This window comes from Podarcis pityusensis, assembly GCF_964106645.2.
Source record: "Podarcis pityusensis genome assembly, chromosome: 3".
Taxonomy (NCBI): Eukaryota; Metazoa; Chordata; class Lepidosauria; order Squamata; family Lacertidae; genus Podarcis; species Podarcis pityusensis.
In genome coordinates this window covers 75101095-75120441 of record NC_138026.1, presented here as the reverse complement: position 1 = coordinate 75120441, position 19347 = coordinate 75101095, and the positions used below count along the sequence as shown (strand labels likewise).

General features: G+C 41.7%; 1 protein-coding gene and 1 long non-coding RNA gene across 3 annotated transcripts; one reads left to right on the top strand and one right to left on the bottom strand.

The window, feature by feature from the left end:
- Positions 1-344: 344 nt before the first annotated feature.
- LOC308472703 lies at positions 345-8564 on the top strand. Its single transcript, XR_013983645.1, has 3 exons — positions 345-734; positions 7084-7198; positions 8430-8564. It is a non-coding gene; the product is annotated as an uncharacterized lncRNA (long non-coding RNA).
- Positions 7267-19330, bottom strand: TAF5L (TATA-box binding protein associated factor 5 like). 2 transcript variants are annotated; one of them, XM_080997731.1, is made up of 6 exons: positions 19176-19289; positions 17684-17791; positions 16799-16943; positions 13509-13613; positions 12036-12760; positions 7267-9231 (listed from the first exon to the last, which is right to left on the bottom strand). In XM_080997731.1, the coding sequence occupies exons 3-6, from the start codon at positions 16938-16940 to the stop codon at positions 8431-8433; spliced, it is 1773 nt and encodes a 590-aa protein (XP_080853857.1). In that variant the 5' UTR covers positions 16941-16943; positions 17684-17791; positions 19176-19289; the 3' UTR covers positions 7267-8430. The 2 variants fall into 2 exon arrangements, with proteins under 2 accessions (XP_080853857.1, XP_080853858.1); XM_080997732.1 differs by lacking the exon at positions 17684-17791 and having other exon boundaries at positions 19176-19330.
- Between the last annotated feature and the right edge of the window lie 17 nt (positions 19331-19347).

The following is a 19347-nucleotide window of genomic DNA, read 5'->3' as shown; positions in this document are numbered from 1 at the left end:
GCTGCGGCGCCCGGCGGGAGAGAGCAAAGCAGCGCCTCCTCACAGGCTGCGCCGCCGGCGCTGCCCCATCGAGCGCGGCCCGCCTAAACGGGGCCCAGCCCGGCCCCGCCTGCTTCTGCTGGGCGCTGATAAGGCTCTCAGCTGAGGCGGCCTCCGACCATCCCCAGCCGGCAGAAGCGACCCGCCCGAGCGATCGCGGCGTCCGGCGGCGCCCTCTACCGCTCGCGGCCCGGACCAGGGCTTAGAGGCCGCCGCCGCCGCTCGTCCAGCCTGTGCCGGGAAGACAGGGAGCCTCGCTGAGAAGCCCGCCTCCCGCGCCCCATGATCACCACGCTGTTAAAGAAAACGGGGAAAAAACAACAACACACTATCACTCTGCCAGGTTTTCATTTAAGGTTCCTGAAACACGCTAAGTGGCTTTCCCCCCCTCCCCCAAAAAGCTTATTGGAACATGTGCAGGGTGCTGCTCTCCCCGGAACTACACTAGACCAGGTTTTGGACTTGTGGCTGCAAGCCTATGTACACTTGGGAGTGAGAGAGTCCAGGGAATAAAACTGATCTGCACGGTGGTTGTTTTTTACACAACAGGAGGGTAGGAGGGTTTATTGGTTTCCGATTTTTTTCTTGTTTTTATTATGTATTTTGTGTTCCTATCTCTACTTTCCAGTGAACCCAGTAAGCATACATAGGTTGTAAAAGCCAAGGAGTTTCCAGTCACTGTGTACAACTTCCAGGTAAGTCTGCGTCTAAGATGAGGTTCCTTTTTAGGAATGTCCTGTCATTTTGGCTCAGATCTTCAACTCAGCCATTTGGCTCTTGGGCCAACCACTACAGTACTACTAAGCCTACCCTACTTGGTAGGTTTGTTGTGAAAACACCAAGCAGGTGCATAAGCGGATGATAGATCCATGTACGCTGCCTTGAATTCCTTGCAGAAAAAGCGAGATATAAATGTGGTAAATAAAATTATCTCTATTTGGTACAGTGGTACCTTGGTTCTCGAACGTAATCGGTTTCGGAAGACCGTTCGAGTTCCAAAACGTTCGAGAACTGAAAACTCAATGCGGAAGCCTCAATTCAACTGAGAAAATTGAAAAACATGCAGCGGAAGCTGTTCGACTTCCAAGGCGAGTTCAAAAACAGAAGCATTTATTTCCGGGTTTTCGGCGTTTGGTTGGGTTACGAAACATTTGTCAACAGAGACGTTCAAGAACTGAGGTACCACTGTATGTAACTTGTTCAGTGTTCTGATGCCTGCAACCTAAGAACTGGCTGATAAATTCAGATCAATACAGAAGATTCATAGAATTGTAAAGTTGCAAGGGACCCTGAGGGCCTTGTAGTCCAACACCCTGCAATGCAGGAATCTCAACTAAAGCATCCACGACAGATGCCCATCCAACCCCTACTTAAACACCTCCAAGGAAGGAGAGTATCACCACCTGGGGGAGTTGGTTCCACTGTCGAACAGCTCTTACAGTCAGAAAATTCTTCCTGATGTTTAGTCAGCATCTCCTTTCTTGTAACCTGAATCCATTGGTTCAGGTCCTAAACTCTAGAGCAGGAGAAAACAAGCTTGCTACATCTTCCATGAGACAGCCCTTTAGATATTTGAAGATGGCTATCATATCTCCTCTCAGTCTTTTCTTATCCAGGCCCTTATTCAGTTCTTCCTCAGTTCAGTACTTAAGGCTGGCGAGTCACAGAAATTTAATTGCCATTTTGACAGTCCATTTTTATCCATGTTTATTGGGAAGCAAGGTATGCAGAGGATTGCATCCCTCAGAGTACAAGAGCCTCCTGTCAAAGTATGAAATGGGCATCTGGGCCTACTTCTGAACCTAAAGCTTTGGGCAGGTTTCACCAACCTGGTCCCCTCCAGATGTTTTGGACTACAGTACAACTCCTCCGTTCCAGCCAGCCCCTAGGCAATTTAAAAGATGGAAAGCAATTAAAGAGAAGCATACATCAGGCTCAAGTTAACCTTCATGCCCTGCTTTTGTGAACTTTTCAGAAACGTCTGTCTAGTTACTGTTAGAAACAGGATGCTAACTAAATGGCCGCTCTGTTCGAGACAGCTGGGCTGTCATATTTTGAAGATTTTATACAGCCTCTGTTTTAGGCTAGCCCCTCCTTTATAAAATTCCCAGTCTTCTCTGATCTCTACCAGCAAGTTCCCAGAACGAACATTTCTAAGGCTATGTCTTGGAGCTATTAGGATCAGAAAAGATTTCCAGTGTATAAACTGGGTTCATTGTAGAGAAGACAATAATTAAATTTCAAAGACAAATAGAGAACCACAGAGCCTAACTTTATATAAAAATTAAAAAATGATTGCATTCCTTGCATGCACCATTATTTATTTCTGATAAATACTAGTGTTAAGCAGCATTGTCCTTTTTTTTGTGTGGGGAGGCAGAAGGCATGATTATTTCAAAACACCGCAGCAAAGGTGCACTTCTAATCCTGCCTGTTTTCTTTGAATTTTATATATGTTCCTCTGTATGCCTGCACCACTCTCATTCCATGCGTGGAAAATTCATTCAACTAGAATCAGGAAACAGAAATGCTCTTAGAGCCTTTACCCCTTGTTAGTGCATTTTTGTGTGTACTTCCCCCTTTGGAAGAGTAAGATGCAGCCAACTGATAATTCAAATAAAGAAATCACAACCCTCTTGAAGCTGGAAATGGGAGGTCTTAATTCAAAGCATCTGGACCGGAAGGGACAAACCAAAAATCTGGCACATTTCCCTTTTCTTTCTGAAATATTGCCAATATCATAGTAATAAAGAGTAAGGCCTGTGGAAGAAAGCACTAGATTAGGTTCCACTGATTAAAAATTCCCCGCCAGTCTATTATAATTGAGATATATATTTGAATACAATTCTAGCAGCTTTTCCCTTCTATGGTTTTAAGGATGATATTTTCTGGACTCCATAAATTATTTCAATATGCTGTTTGTCTTCTGAGCATATATAGAGTTTTACTCCAAGGAGAACAGGTGTTTCAAAACAGAGGTCCTGCTGACATGCTCCTTTGTGAAGAGAATCATGTAGCAACAACCAGTGCTTTTTCCCCTAAAAAATGTTTAGGGGTACTCTCATTTTGACTCAAGAAAACCACCATTTTATAGTTCAGATCAGGAAACATAAATACAGTAAATGGACAAAAGTACAAAGATTCACAAAATGTTTAGGGGTATGCGTACCCCTGCGTATCCCCCAGAAAAAAGCACTGGCAACAACCCATTTATGAAGCCCATCAGGGGGCTACTCAGTTGTGTCCATCATTTTTTTAAAGGGGTTTTAAAAAACACGTTATCCTGATAATTTGCTTTGCTGCATCAGCATTTATATGTGCCAACAAATCACTGTCATAATCTTCCATCTTAAGAGTAGTGCCAAAATTATGTTTGGACATAAGACATGTTCAAGCATGATGCCCCCATGCCAATAATAGCCAATGTGGGTAGAAATGAAGGAACTAGAGGTGTGCATTTCACAATATGCTTAGGGTCACCCGTGACAGAGTCTTGCATCCAAAGCAAACAAAGCAGGTATCTTCAACCTTTACGGATCCACGACCCACTTTAAACCCATATATTTGTACAGTGGTAGGGCTCCAGTTGCAACCCACCTTAGGTCAAGCTGCAACCCACTAATGTGTTCTGACCCACCAGATGAAGACCAGTGTCACAGAGGACATTCTCCTGAAGGTGAATGTATGCTTTGGGAAGCCAGGAAGATTCTTGTTATGGCCTGGCTTGGCTTTCATATTATCAGTGGTAACAGCACATACTGTCATTCTGAAAGCAGTTGCATAACTTGGTACGCAACATGCATAATAAATCAAGCCCTATAAAAGCACATTTGCAATTAACAGCTTGACTTTCTGTTTTGGGGTGTGTGTTGCACCTTCTAATCAGGAAAACTAGATGGCAAAGACTTGGCAGTGGCTGTAAAATTATAGTTGGTTAACAACCCTACTTTCAATCTACTGTAAGGACACCAACACCTCCCCCCACCCATATTGCAATTAAAAATTTTAGTGTGTTTTTAAAAAAATATAAACTCTACAATATATTAAAACAGATTATGCAAAGATGCATGACTTACACAGTATTGAATGGAGTTTGGTCCCAAGGCTTGGTTGTTGTAAATTGGTACGAAGGTAATAAAATTGTGCAACTGTCAACCTATGCCAGCTACAACAGCAGATTTTGTGTATGTATAAAGCATAGTACATTATACAGATTTAAGAACAGTTATAAAGCCCCTTAGCTTAGAATTGCTTTCTTCTTTTGCTTGAAAGTCTTAGGTAGACCACAAACTGTTCAGTACCTGAAAATGCCAGGTTTTTTCCTAATGGATCAACCAATACATAATTTTTTACATGTGATAACTAAAAGGGAAAGGAAATCAATTTCCCACCTACAAAGCCTGTTGAAAAATGCTTACCTTGCTCCACAAATCTTCGCATGCAACCAAGGGATATGCATGTAGAACTCTATGTAAAACAGGCGATCAGCATGATGGGAAATCATAATTGGCATAGAGACTTGGCTTAAACATTTCTTATCAGTATAAATATGTTCACCCTCAACTACTGAGGAGTTTCTGTACCTGGAGGGCTATTAGTTTGTGAGTAAGCTGACAGCCATTCCTACTATGTGTGGCTTCTATCCAAAAACATTTTTTTAATTGCAGCTGAAGAGTAGTCTGGTGGGACAGACCCTGGCAGAGATTATTTATGCATTTAATGACACCATCACACAGGAGTTCCGTAACAGTACAGTTTTAGAGCTTGGCTCAGTACAAGCAATGTGACATCCAATACAATGGCAGCCATTTTATGTGCCTTTTAAAAAAACAGCATTAGCAACCCAGCTGCAACGGGGTCAAATTAGGCCCTAAATAGTTTGAGAATGTTTTCTCCAAGAAACAGAACATGAAGCTCAGTATCCAAAAAAGGTATATCTTGAATGTGACGAACATATAATATTTGTGTGTGAGAGAGAGGTGGGTGGGGAAGAAAATACCATATTTTTCTGTGTATAAGGTGCCCCCATGTATAAGACGACCCCTATTTTTTGAGCCCAAAATTAAGAAATAAATATTTTAAACATTCTGTGTATAAAACGACCCCCAATTTTAAACTTCAAGAAGACTGACTACCCGGAGAGACAATACCCGTGACTCAGGACAAATAGAAACGGTAGAGCAGGCATAGGCAACCTCGGTCCTCCAGATGTTTTGGGACTACAACTCCCATGACCCCTAGTTAACAGGACCACTGGTCAAGGATGATGGGAATTGTAGTCTCAAACCATCTGGAGGGCCGAGTTTGCGTATGCCTGCAGTAGAGCATGTCCTCCAGTGCCTGCATTACAGAGACATTCGTAAGTACAGTGGTGCCCCGCAAGACGAATGCCTCGCAAGACGGAAAACCCGCTAGACGAAAGGGTTTTCCGTTTTGGAGGTGCTTCGCAAAACGAATTTCCTATGTGCTTGCTTCGCAAGACGAAAATGTCTTGCGAGTTCCTGCGGGGTTTTTTTCCTTTCCCCCCCCTTTTTCCCAAGCCGCTAAACCGCTTATCAGCTGATCGGCTAAGCCGCTTATCAGCTGATCGTTAAGCCGCTTATCAGCTGATCCTTAAGCCGCTTAACAGCTGATCGCTAAGCCGCTTATCAGCTGATCCGCTAAGCCCGCTAAGCCGCTAATACTGTAGCGCTAATCCGCTAAACCGCTAATGGGCTTGCTTCGCAAGACGAAAAAACCCGCGGAACGGATTCTTTTCGTCTTGCGAGGTACCACTGTACCCAGGGCACACAGGGCAATTCTATACCTCCCTGCTGCTCTCAGATACCAATCTTGCTACAACATACGATGTTGCACAGCAGCGCTCAAAACTTGTCGGAGGATGACCTGTGCCACAAACCAGATTTAATGAACATATCAGAGTGCTCTGTAGATTGATTGTCTTTTATATAAAAACCTTTTATGCTCCTCCACACCCACTCAATGCTCCTATCCCTTCTTTTAGACTCTTTTAAATTCTTATAGCTTTTTATATTTACCTTCTGTTTTAATACCTTTTAGCTTTCCAAAACGCTTTTCAGATTTTAAATGACTGTCTATGACCTTAATAAAGATTTGTATTGTACTGAAAATATTTTAACATAATTTGGAAATGTCACAAACGGTAGTCTAACTTTCCAGAGCAGATTTACAGGGGGTTGTAGGGATCTGATAGGGGAGGGCATTGCTGAAGATGGCCTCCCTCCTCTTTTTGTTGATAGAAGCCTGCTGTTAGAGGAGCAGCAGTTGGATACTACCCAGTAACTTTTGCCTGATCCTTTCTATTAGAAGTTAGAAATAATGTGATGCAATTTATATTGTTGTTTCTTTTCTTAAAGCCAGCAACCAAAGGAATTATTTTTAAAACGTTAGTAGCGGCTTGCAAGATTTGAACCAGCTTGCTTCTCAGTGCCAAACAGGAAAGCAAACACCAACATACTGCTAACCAACCTTACAGTTAAGAGCTGGGTGATCTGCTATGGTTGAGACTTGGGTAATTTTTATCCCTGCTATGGCACTCTGACCTCCCCATTCCATGTGCCACAAAAAGGAAGACTGCTCCCCTAACCAAGTGGGGTGGGTATGCCTGGAAATAGAGGGGCCACAGCTTGGATTAGGCCTGTGTGTTTGCACATCACCAAGTTAAAAGGTTGTGTTTTATCAGGTTTCCGCTTCTGGTTTTTCCCCATATTTTAACAGTAAGTATTTTTTTTCTTGTGGTACTGCATTTGTAAATTCTTGTAAACTGCCCTGAGTAGGGCATAGGCATTAGAAAGGTGGTACATAAATGTTTATATAAGAAATTACAATAAATGTAGACCATTTGATCAAAATTTGATTTAGAACAGAAACACTCTAGGCTGAAATTTTAACTCAAGTACCTATTTTTTTGGTGTCCACTGAGAACTTGGTTTTAACATTCTAAGAAAGGGGACTGAAATGTCTGGCTCTAACACATTCATGTGTTAAGAGTACCACTTACCTGCTATTTAAATTATGCTTGAGCCCGTAGACAGACACTGCTTCTGTAAAAACTCAGGGGACTGAGAACATCAGTATCATGCACCTGCAGGAGAGCTCACCTGCCTGGCTCATGCAGCAGACAGGTGCAACCCACAAGGTAAAAACTTTTTATCTGTTTATGGAAGTCTAAAACCCATTCAGTTCCACGCAGAGATACTAAACCTCTTTAAACTAAATGCTTTAATAGAAAAAAACAAAAATACAAAATCTCTTTCCGGAAAGCAGAAATATTCAGTCTTCTTAGAATGACAAAATTTAAGAGTATGCTTTCTCCAACCCCAGGTTTTGCATGCTCACACACTTGTATGAAAACTTCATGAAACAACTTAATAGTTCAGTAATCAGTGGAAAACATTGGAAGTTGGCAAAGCTGCATCTTCTCACAATTAATAATTTAGTAATACTATTTTTTTCACATCGTCTGCACACCTTTGCCCATATTTATCTGCAGAAAGTATTTTTGGTGAGGTGCAATGTGTCCCTTTCTATTAGGAGTCCAAACATGCTACTATAAAGTCAGCCATATTTTGCTAGTTCTTTTCGGAAGGCAAGCTAGTAGTTATCACCCCAGCCATCTAGTATTGTGAATCACCATCACAGTGCAACCAGATTTGGGGGGGAAACCCACAAATTTCTGATGAAGAAAGAGCTAAAAACATTATATCTAATGGAAGATACCAAATCCAAATTGCATCTTTTTGCAGCCACCGTCACATTCAAATCACATTTTTATAATTCAACGATAAAAATAAAAATACTATGCCTTTTATATTAGCAAGCTGGAAACCTGCCTCAATGTTATTTTAAACATTATTTTAATGTTACTTATGTTTGGGAGCAACCCTATAACAAAATACATTTTTCTTTCCAAGATGATGGCAAAAATTCTTGTGCCACAGAAACTTCGGTGGGGAAGTAAGTAGATGGAGCTGAATAGCTAAAAGACAGACATATAAACTCCCGGTAACAGTTAAGCAGGACATGCCCATTAATTGCAACACATTCAAGTCAATGATCTGAGTTGCTTGGACTGAGTTTTGGCTATCCCTTCAAAAAAATATTATGTGTAGTTGGTTCCCACCCACCCCAAATAGCTTCCTGCCCTTGCAGTGAAGTTCTCCTGTTGTTCTCCCCTTCCTATCTTTTTTTTTTTTTTTTTTTGCAACAATACAAGACATCTTCAAGTACAGTATTTCCATCATTCTGGACATGTCCACCAATGGGAAAGAAAACATTTTTTTTCACAGTCAATTATATATAATCTTAGTTTATAATAGACTCTGGATTTCAACAACACACCCATTTTTTTTCTTATTTTTTTTAAAAAGGTTAATGTTCCTGATTCTCTTGTGCAATTCCGGTCACTAAAAGGAGGTTACAGGCCATGAACTGTACACTCAGTACATTATTTATCTGTCCAGTATATACACCTACCAGTTCACTGGAAGAACCATCAACGGGAGCATTGCAGTAAGTGTTTCGAATATCCCAAACCCGAACAGAATTATCCATTGATGCAGAAGCAATCAAGCTACTGTCCGGACTGAAAGTAAGGCTGGTGATATTATCCGTGTGCCCTCTTAGTTCTTTGTAAAGCGTGCCAGATGCCAGGTCCCACAGCTTTAACCGCTGGTCTTCACCTGCTGAAGCCAAATACTTACCATTTGGAGAAAACGCAAGCGACAACACAGGACCCCGGTGACCAGTAAACAGGCGCACTGTGTTTCCTTGCTGTGTGCTCCAGAGACGCACTGTTTTATCTGTGGATCCTGTTGCCAAGTAGTTAGAATTGGGGTGAAACTTAATGCAGTCCACGTCTGCCAAATGGCCTGCATATATCCTCAGTGGGTACGTCCGATCAAATGACCAGAGTCTTCCTGTGCGGTCATGGGAGCCGCTGGCAAAGTACAAGCTACAAGGACTAATGTCCAGATCCCACACAGGGTAGGCGTGCCCTTGGTACAACACAGTGTTTGTGAAACATCCAAGGTCCCAGTATCGGATGGATGTGTCTTCGGAACATGACAGCAGTCCTGAACTGTCCGACAGAAACCTTGTGCTATACACTGGTCCGCAGTGCCCTCTTAGTATCTTCATTTCTGTTCCCACGTTATTATCATCATCTTCACCCTGCAAGGAAGAATAAAGAAGTCAAGTTTGTCCATCTCTTCAGAGGACATATCGGTGAACATTTGAGATCTACACTCAAGAGTAGCAATAAGAACATACAAGTCAACAGAGGGAAAATTTCTGGGACCCCCAAGGCTTCACCAGCTTTAAGGGCAGCAGCAAACTATAGAATAGGAAACAAATTGGAATTGCAATATTTAGATGTTTAGGACTACCAATTTAGCCAATATGGTAAATATTCTATTGCAAGTAATGAAGGGCAAACTTATTGCAAGATGGTATAGACGGCAAAAGATACCAGTTAAAATCAACAGCAGTGCCACTCTGTGAACCATTGGCTGCTGGTCCCTGCCAATTCTGCCACGACCCACCACAATCGTCTTAGTAGTTAACAACACTAACTAAAAGTGGCAAATTTGCTGGGACTGCTCTACACTGTTCCCAGTCTGCAGAAAAGCAGGAACAGGACCAGATAAGACCCAATTAATATTTTAATGGACAATGGAAGGCTTGCAGTCCTGCTTTTTATACAAGCAGTCTAGGATCTGAAACCTCCCTTTAGGTATTAATGGGGTCCTCAACTCCGTGAACAACTGCAGAAGCACCTAAAATCAGTGGTTATAGTAGTTTTACCACCAGCGCTGTTGCTCTAAAAATGTTTTTAAAACTTTTCCAGGAGACATCTCCGATTGCTGCAGCCTTCTTACTCCATCCACAAAAGCTGCAGCTGATATTCACTGAGAACTGTGTACAAAAAGCAGTAAGCAACTAATATTCTGCTTCTGGATTAGATTAGCAGCTGGATGAATAGGCATTAAATTACATTCAGAATGGCAATAGTCCCGTATCTTTGCCTGTAGATTCAGGCTGGAAATACTATGGCAGAAAAATGTTATTTACTTGATGTTTCTTTGCAGCAGTCAGGGTGAAATAAAAGATCCCTTTACTTTCAGTGATTTTTCAAAACAGTAGATACTGTACAACTGGTGGAAAAACTACATATCACCGAACATTGAGTGTAACTGTCTTCTATAGTTACTGTGGCTCAGTTATTTTCTTAGCTTCAGAGTTAATGGTTTAAATTTATAATACTATTGTTAGTTATTTTATAGCGCTGTATCATTTAAAAATTAGAAAGGTGCAAGACGATAAAACTGTTAAAAATGGTAAAGTCTTGTCTTGACTGCAGGCACTGCATTCTAATTATAATTTTAGAAATGTACTCCTTACTGATCAAAAGGGGAAAATCTCTCTCTCTCTCTCTCTCTCACACACACACAATCCCTATTCAAACTAGGTTGCAAAAACAACTTTTTGAGTGCAAACAACTGTGCAGAAATGCATCACAGCGACCCGGAAGTGGCCAGAAAAGAGGATGGAGTGGGGTGTAGCGGACTTATGCGTGCTCCGCTATTGCACATGATGACTTGGAATGCAATCCCTGTGCTAACTGGGGGTTGCCTGTACTGTACTACAGAATATTAACACATTGTTATACCAACTAGAAGCCCAGTAGCATATAATATTTGGGAGGGTTTCTCAGGGGCCACAGAATCATATAGATTTTTGACTCCAGCAGTGGACTGGGGGAACTACTCTTGGAGAGAGAAATCTAACTGAACAAGCCTCCTATCTCTGCTTACATTAAGCAGTCCCCCAACCCATTTGTTTTTTATGTTGAAACAGCACACAGACATGCTGGTAGAAGATGTGAACCTATAGCCGCCAAGAGCGGATGGGGAAACCCAGTCAGATGGGTGGGGTATAAATAAATTATCATCATCATCATCATCATTATTATTATTGGATTCAAAGCCCTTCTATTCTGCTAACATGTTCCAAGAAGTGAGGAAAACTGGGGGTTGTACCCAAAGCTAGTCATCCTCAGAGTAAAACCACTGAAATTAATGGACACTGCCAACATAGGTCTATTAACTGCAATGCATCTACAGTGAGTAGAATTTACTTGCCCTTTGTCCATGTGGTGTTCTCCTCCAAACTACGGCTGTCCCACACTTTTCCCCTTTCATAGATTTAGAGACTCCTATGCTTTGAAAATCCAAATGCTACATCAATTGCACAGAGAATCTCTGGATTTAGAGAGGAGAAACTGTAGGACAGCAGTTGTTGGAGAAAACGGTAATTAAAGCATACACATGGGGTTCACAATCTGCATTAAGCCAAGGTATCGAGTGGGCCACAGTTCACATTCCTCTGCCTGGGAGCAATGGGAGATAACTGTTTTTTTAAAAACAACAACAAATGGCTATAGAAAGCCAAAGGTAAAAAGCCGGGTCACTCCACCTTTTGACCTGCTGGCAGGAAACAGAAAAATGTGGTTTATCCTTGCCCTATCACTTACAGCATCCATTTACTATCATTAGAGGCTTATATGCACTTACATACAGTTTTCTCCTTGCCTCATGCAGTTTGAACCCCATGATTACACACCTTGGAAGTCAGGGTGCATTAATGTATGTGCATTAAGGATAAAGCAGCTGTCCATAGGAAGGCCCTGGAAATTCCTAGCAAAGATGTAAATACATGTTTATTCTAACGGTAAGAAGCAACGAAGGACTGATCTGTCACACTGCAATCAGAACAAAGAACAGCGACTAACCCTTGCCTGAATCTTTACCCAGCAAAAGTTGTTGCTCCTTATCACTTTCACCTAGCAGTTACAGCTGATGGGCAGAAGGTGGTGGTGTGTTTTTTTTCCTGGCTGGAGGCTACAGCAAAAATCATTGCAATAAGAACATAAACCAACTCCACCCAAATGTATACTGATAGCAAGATACTCTGACCTCCTCATCCAAGATATCACAAGCCAGGTGGATTCGGGAGACGTCTACCAGATGGGGCTCAGATTTCAGCTTCTTGGACCGCAAGCTCCACAGCTTTACACAGGAATTGTCAAAGCCAGCTGCAAGCAGCTTGCTATCTGGCGAGATCTCTGCAGTGTTCAGCAACTGTTCAGTGTTATAGAACGCATAGAAACAGATGGTGGTGAGTGAGGGCGGTCCATCTTTGACTCTTTTAATGCTATCCTGCAGGATGTCCAGGGCTGCCTCGTTTTGCAGGATGGAAGCAGGCATGTCGGTGGGCTCCAGGCCATTGCTCTCACTGCGTGAAGAGCCACCACTACCATACAGCTGGTAGTCCATCCTCTTGGCTGGCTGCACATCTAAGTGAATGTGCAAGGAGAGGACTTTGCAAAGAGCATTGTTATCGTCACTCTGGAGGTAGCGAAGGAGGAAGTTGTAGCTGTCTTCTTGAAGGCGGATGACATATTTGTTGTCTAGAAATGCCCGGAGCTGGAAGTTGGATAGGATGTCTTGCATGGTTAGTGTGGTCTGTAGCTGCTCAATGATCTCTTTTTGGCTGGCATTCTGCAAGAACATCCCATGAAAGCGACTATAGAAGCTGTCCACTGTGCTCTTCAGGCCATTTTGGACCATGTTAAGATGGAGGTAGACAAAGAGGGGATACAGAAGAGGCATCACTTCATGGCTGTGCTGGGAATCTGAATCTAAACATATGGAAAGAGAGAGAGGGTTCACTTTCTCAGCAGATATTTTTATGAAAGCAAGATAAAACATATTCTAAAGGCACTTGTGGCTTCTCTTTCTGTGTTTTAAAAATGCACATTGCATGCCATTCAGTGCAATTTTCACCTCATGAAAGGATATCCAGCTGCTCTGAAAGTCCTAAAAACCCGCATTTGTTTTGCTAAGCCATACTTCATTCTTAATTAGGCATGGGGCTCTCCATCAAAGAAGAGCTTTAGAATACAACTAGCCCATTTCTGTTAATGCATCATTTAGGAACACACACATTTAGGGACATGGTGTTGACCTGGGAGTGGAGGAAAACACACAGACCAGCAGTTTGGGAAGTACCATAACATGCTATGTTCTCCTTCTTTTTTGTATTGGCTTGCTTGTTTTCTGCTTTTTGGCCAAAGTGAATCCCAATGGTAATTTCAAGAGTACATCTGAATATATTATTCCATGTCAAATGTAAAACTACCATACCCCATTCGGCCGCCTTCCTGGGACCATTTTCTGACTCTATTCAGGAATAACCATCAGGGCCAGCATAACCCATTCATGAGAGTGAACTTCAGGCACTATATGTACAAAATGGGAGCCTCTCTCCCATTGTTACATGCACCAAGGATGCAGAATTTGTAGCTTCACAAATGATGACGCAAAAGCCATTTGAAAAGACCCAGTGAGGGTCAGGGGAGATATGGCACATATGTTTATGAAACTCACCTGTAAGAAAGTTGCGTAATCGCCCAAACTGTACTTCATATTGTTGTGGCTCTGCTAGGCAGGGTGCAGCAGAGATAATGTTGGCACTACCTGATTCAGACTGAACTAAGGGAACAAACAAAGGTTTTAAAAATAGTTTCTATAAAGCACTGGAAGCTGCAACACAACACACCCTTGTTCTTACATTGAAACACACAATTGACAGATAAGTTTTTAAAAAGTGCCAAATCACCAACATCATTAGAGCAAATAAAATGTTTGTGCTAGATGATCAAAAGTAATCCTACACTTGCTGCACATATATTAACTTTTACATTCAAGACAAGATTTGTGAAGTCACTGAAGCAGTCTAGTACTGCTTGCCTCCCTCCCTCCCATAGACATCTTGTTGGCCAGTGCGAGAACAGAATGCTGGACTAGATGGGTTATTGGTTTTATCCAGCAGGCTTTTATTATGTTAAGTATTATTCCTCCATCAGTGAATGATGGAGATGAACCACTTGTTCATCTCAATACCACAAGCAATAGGGCTACAGCTGCTCAAATATTTTATGCTTGTGACAAAGGCATTTCTAGACAAATATCTTCCCTTTTAAATCACACACTGGAAATGGGGATACAAGTGAATATGTTGCCATTCTACTTGCATTTTGCTGCGACAGGAGTGAATTCATTACCTGTAGGTGAAATCACAAACCAATGCCACAGAGATTTTGTATCACCTGGCATCACTTCAAAAAAACACTTTATTTCAGACTTTGTTCACTCATAAGTCCAGTGAAGAGAAAGTTTTTGATTATGGAGAAATCAAACATACAAAGCCACCGACTGGCATGAATCAGACCTTCCTACTTTTTAAAAAATAAAAAAATAAAAATCCAGCACAGAATACTTCTCATAATTGTGATGTTTCCCTCACACTTGCACCTTTTCTCAGCGTATTCAAGTTCTCAGCAATCAAGTTCTCAGAACCACCACAAGTCACTTAAGCTCTAAAAGTCTGGAGTAGTTATTGATTTCACTGTTAAGTCATTCTAGCGATCTAAAGGATTCTGAAGCGAACTTTTGAGGCAAAGCTACTTAAAAGCTGGCAAGAATGGAAAAGACTCAAAGCGTATTACCAGTGAGCCTGCTACAAGTAACTTGGCACTACATTTTAGAATCTGAGAATTTTATTCATTAAATCAGTTAGTATTTTACAATTCGCATCAATACAGCCAACATTTTGCATGGCCTGACAGAATTTACCTTGTAAGTAAAATAATAAATGAGATTTAAAAGACTGTCTTAGTTTTAAAAACTCGTTCTTTCATGAGTTAAAACAGAGAGACAGCCCCTCCTCCTAGAGGTAAATAGATACGCACACCTCTGTTTGCGTATCTTTCAGGATGCGAACGCGGCAAACCTGAAAGTATTTTTCCGGGTTTCGCCATGTGCGCATGTACAGAAGCGCTCTACGCGCCACACACGTAAGCGGCACCTCCGGTTGTGAATTCCTCTGGGTACGGTCGGACCTCCGGAACGGATCCCATTCACAACTGGAGGTACCACTGTATTCAATAATTCGCTAGAAATAAGGTAATAAGTAACTCTGTCCATGTGATCAGAATTATCCAACTGTCTGTGTACTTCTTTTTTAGCTGAAGTTAGGTCTTTTGCTTCTATATCACCCACATTCCTTTTTCATCTATCCCTTTAATTTCCCTCATGAATACAAAAATTCAGTGGAGGAGAACATGGGGCCTTCCACATGCTACTGAACTACAACCCCCATGATCCCTGATGTTGGGACATATTGGCTAGGGTTGATGGGAGCTGGAATCCCATTTGGAGGGTCACAGGCTCCTCACCCCTGCATTAATGCTTCTGTATTTGTTACAGTTTTGGCCTAAGACCTGGAAAACAAATGCAATGAATAAAGTGCATCAAAAGCTGGTTCTGGAACTTAACTATAGAACATGATTTAGTGCAAGAAGGTAGCATTCATATAGCTCCCACTCTTTGCCACAATTCTATAATATTTAGGAGAATATAGGCCTATTAACAAAGCAATCTTTGTGTGTGTGTGTTAAACAAGAAACGATTGTCCTTATTTGACCCTCTGATTTGTACCAAATCCTCAAATTGCTTCAAGAAAAACAGTGTCCAGATTTACAGTTTTTGCGATTTATTTCACTAGATGCACAGGAAACAAATGAAGTAAATGGATTTTCTGGATGAACACATATGCTAATAGTGATTCCAAAGGCACATGTCCAAGCCTCATGTGATGTAGAAGCAGGTGGTTGGGCATTTCTTTCATGGAAACGTAATACACAGTTCAGCGTAACTCCCAAGAAGGAAGCAGTATGAGAACCTACTTCTATAGAATGTCAGAATCCTGAATTACCAGACCAACAGTGCAATCATACGCTGGTCTGCTCAGAAGCAGGCCCCACTGAGTTCTATGGAACATTGTTATAGAATTGCAGCCTTAGCGCTTTAATGCTACATTCTGTGTGGGCAATTGTGCTTTGAGGTATTAGGTACTTCTAAAGTTATTTGTATTAAATATAACTTCTAAACAATTCAGTTATGTCTCTGTGGGTCTCCCCTGAATTGATTAACTTTAACTGGGCTTTCAATTAGTCGAAAGAAACTGCAAAAAATAACACATTGCTCTGATGCTTATTGTAAAACATCTAGAACCACAAAAAGTGTCAGGGCTGTAGAGTTCTATATATAAAAGTTGAATTCATTATTTAGCAGTTACAGTTCTCGTCTTGGCAGAGATGAGCTAGAGAATGTCTAAATCATTTAGCTTCATCTCAGTGAAAAGGCCGTTCTCCTTAAAAACCCCAAATTTACTTATTTTAACATGTCCGTTAAAAACACTTCCCAAACATATTTGGCAGCCAAATCATTTCAAAATATTTGGAAATGGCAGCATTCCTGCTGTACATTTCATTTTGATTTGTCTTATTTGGTAAATTGCCAGATCACCTCCTTGCTTGCTTATTTATTTGCTTCCCAGCCTTTGGACACAAGTGGGTGTTACAGTATCATGAAGTCATTCATGCTTCAGTCTGTCCCCAATTGATTGCTTAGAAGTTTCACTCTTTAGTAACTAGAGATTTGCACTTTACTATAAACCAGAAGTAGCCAGCAGGGTGTCTGACCAATGCTGTTTGACTACAGCTCCGCCAACAAGGACAAATTTTAAGGATGATAGGTTTGTAATCCAATAATATCTGGAGGGCACCATGCTGGCGACACCTGCAATAAACTCATTAAGAAACTTTAGTTGGTACCTGTTAGATTAGCTGCCATTTCTTCTGCAGTCTGGCATAAGCGAAGCCCTTGTTTCAGAGGACCTTCCGAGTCTACATACTGCCTGCGTTTTAGGTAGCAGGAAACTGCCATCTGAATCTGTTCTGTGCGTACACGTTTCATGACCTCCAAAAGAAAAGGAAGCACATTTCTTAAAACATGGTTGTTGAATTAAAAACCTGTGGGAAACTGACACTCATTATGCATTCCAAAAGCTGATACAGTAGAAAATGCACACCTTACTTATTCAATGAAATATCAGCTTATCACTCAGATCATAAAGCATCAAAGCACAGAAGTTTGCAAGGACTGAGGTTCTTTTAGGATTGCAGAGGTTTAGGTGAAAATGGTGCATGTTTCATTAGTGACAACTTCAGGGTTCTAATGGCTGCTGTTCTCCTTCACTTTTCCTATTTTTTTCCCCAAGCACAACAGCAGTGTTTTTAAATATTTTACACTTAAGCCCACTGGAGAAGCACTATGCCATCCTGCATAGAACCCTCTTAGTGATTAGCGTACTGCAGTTAATAATCAAATGTGATTTTATAAAATTCTACTGTGCACTCTTAATACTATTTTCTCTGTCAAACATATGAAAAATGAAAACTTAATTTCAGTTTTGTTTCACTTTTCCTAGTTAGCTGTCAAAGGTCAGCTTGCTTAAAGGTTTCTATTTCCAGATCATTATTTTATTTGACACTCTGCCCTACCTTTATATCTAATAGTGCATAAAAGCAGTCATTCCTGTTGAATGGAACATTAGTGTAGAACCTTAACTTTTGCCTCAAGCATGGTTGAAAGGCACAGAGTAAAACTCAAAAAAAAGTGCGTAAGTGAAATAGAAAAGCATTCTGGGTGTTTGTTACCTGCTAAAATCTCTGCTCACTCAGAGTGATTTATTACATGCATATCTTGCATTTTCTTTAGGAAGATCAAGGCAGCATCCCATCGAAGCACAACAGACCCAAACCTGCCTAATTTCAGAAAGGCATCTGCATTACATATGTACATTTGGACCATGGTTCTAATGTAAAAGAGGAAAACACAGAATTGCTGAGGGTTTGTTAGCCCCATTGGGAGCAAATCTGATTTCAAGTAATAGCTCATAAAATATTGTTGAACAAACTTGAAGTTCCAATGAAATAACTTACAGTAGAACTCATATTTTACCACTACTAGTTGACCTTCCTAATGTATTTTAAAAGCATCACCATTAAGAGGTTCCTTGAAGCTTTTCGTGCAAAATCAATTAAGGTAGTAGCATCTGCAGAGTTCTAATGTTCACTTTTGTTCCACACAAATGATTTACTACTCTACCAATTGTATTACTTATGGGGGGACAGGGGAGGAGAAGAAACCCCATGAGAGGTATAATTATGCCTTCAGCACTCCCCTACAAAGGCAAAAGAGATTTTAGGCTGAATTTGCAATAATTAAGAAAATACAGTCTGTTCCCTTTGAGGATCTAAAAAATACATGCAATTTTGGAAATGTAAAACAAAAATCTTTGTCCACCAAAGTGTGTATATGCAAGCGAGTTATAATTATCTGATTACTACCAGAGACAAGTCAGCAATGACTGACATTCTCCTTCAGAGATATGGTATAATACCAGCTGTATTTTTAAAATCATGTTTCAATTGTGTACTTTCAAAGGTGGCACAACATTTGCTCATACAGTATACCATAGCTGCTATAATCGCTGCTGATAATTGCTGTAGTACATAGCTATTTCATTTGTAAACTCTGCATGGAAAGGATGGATATATCTTGCTTATCCAGCCTGATGAAAAATTCTGGAGAACTTGAAAGCTTGTAACATTTGGGATTTCTTTTTCTTTTTTAAAATTCTCATGGACCAAACTACCTTGTGCATTAGCCTGTACAGCACGGATATTCAATCGATGGCACAACGGTAAAGCAAACGAAAACTATTCAGAGTAACTCAATACAGGACGCCTCACGCGTTTCAAGAACTCGAAGTCCCCTTTTGCTCCAAACTTTACCCCATCCAAGCTGCATTCGGCCCCAACCCCGCTCTTCCCATTTCTGCCAGGGCGGGAGAAGGGAGGCAAATGGGAAGCTGAGGAGGAAGGATGCACCGAGGCAGATGGAGCCTAAGGTCTTCCTGCCGGCAGCTGTATGGGAAAGGCAGAAGCGGCGTGGGGATGGGGGGGGGGTGGAGAGGGAAGGGAGAGGAGAGAAGACGACGACGGCGACGCCTCCACCCAGGGAGGGCCCTTCCGCGCGCCACACTTGGCGTAGCCCGTCCTGCCGCTCCACCCGCCGCTGTTTGTTGCTGCATGCCGGGGAAGTGGGGCCGGTCGGAGGGGAGGGGGGGTTGAAAGAAGCACTCACTGAAGCATCGCAGGCAGAGGAAGAGAGAGAGAGGCGCTGCGTACGCGCGCGCGCGCGTGCCTGTGCGTTTAAGCGACTCCCAGTGCAGGCACGAGACGGAATTCCTGGGCTCGCGCCGTCAGTCACTTGCTCCCAGTGGCGCGAGACGCCGCCGCCGCCGCTCGTGCGGACC

Excerpts from the sequence above, each read along its gene's own strand:
- TAF5L (XM_080997732.1), bottom strand. The coding sequence starts at position 16,940 with ATGAAACGTGTACGCACAGAACAGATTCAGATGGCAGTTTCCTGCTAC. Across the intron at positions 12,761-13,508 it reads ATTACGCAACTTTCTTACAG|ATTCAGATTCCCAGCACAGC; the intron begins GTGAGTTTCATA and ends CCATATGTTTAG. Across the intron at positions 9,232-12,035 it reads GTGATATCTTGGATGAGGAG|GGTGAAGATGATGATAATAA; the intron begins GTCAGAGTATCT and ends TCTTCCTTGCAG.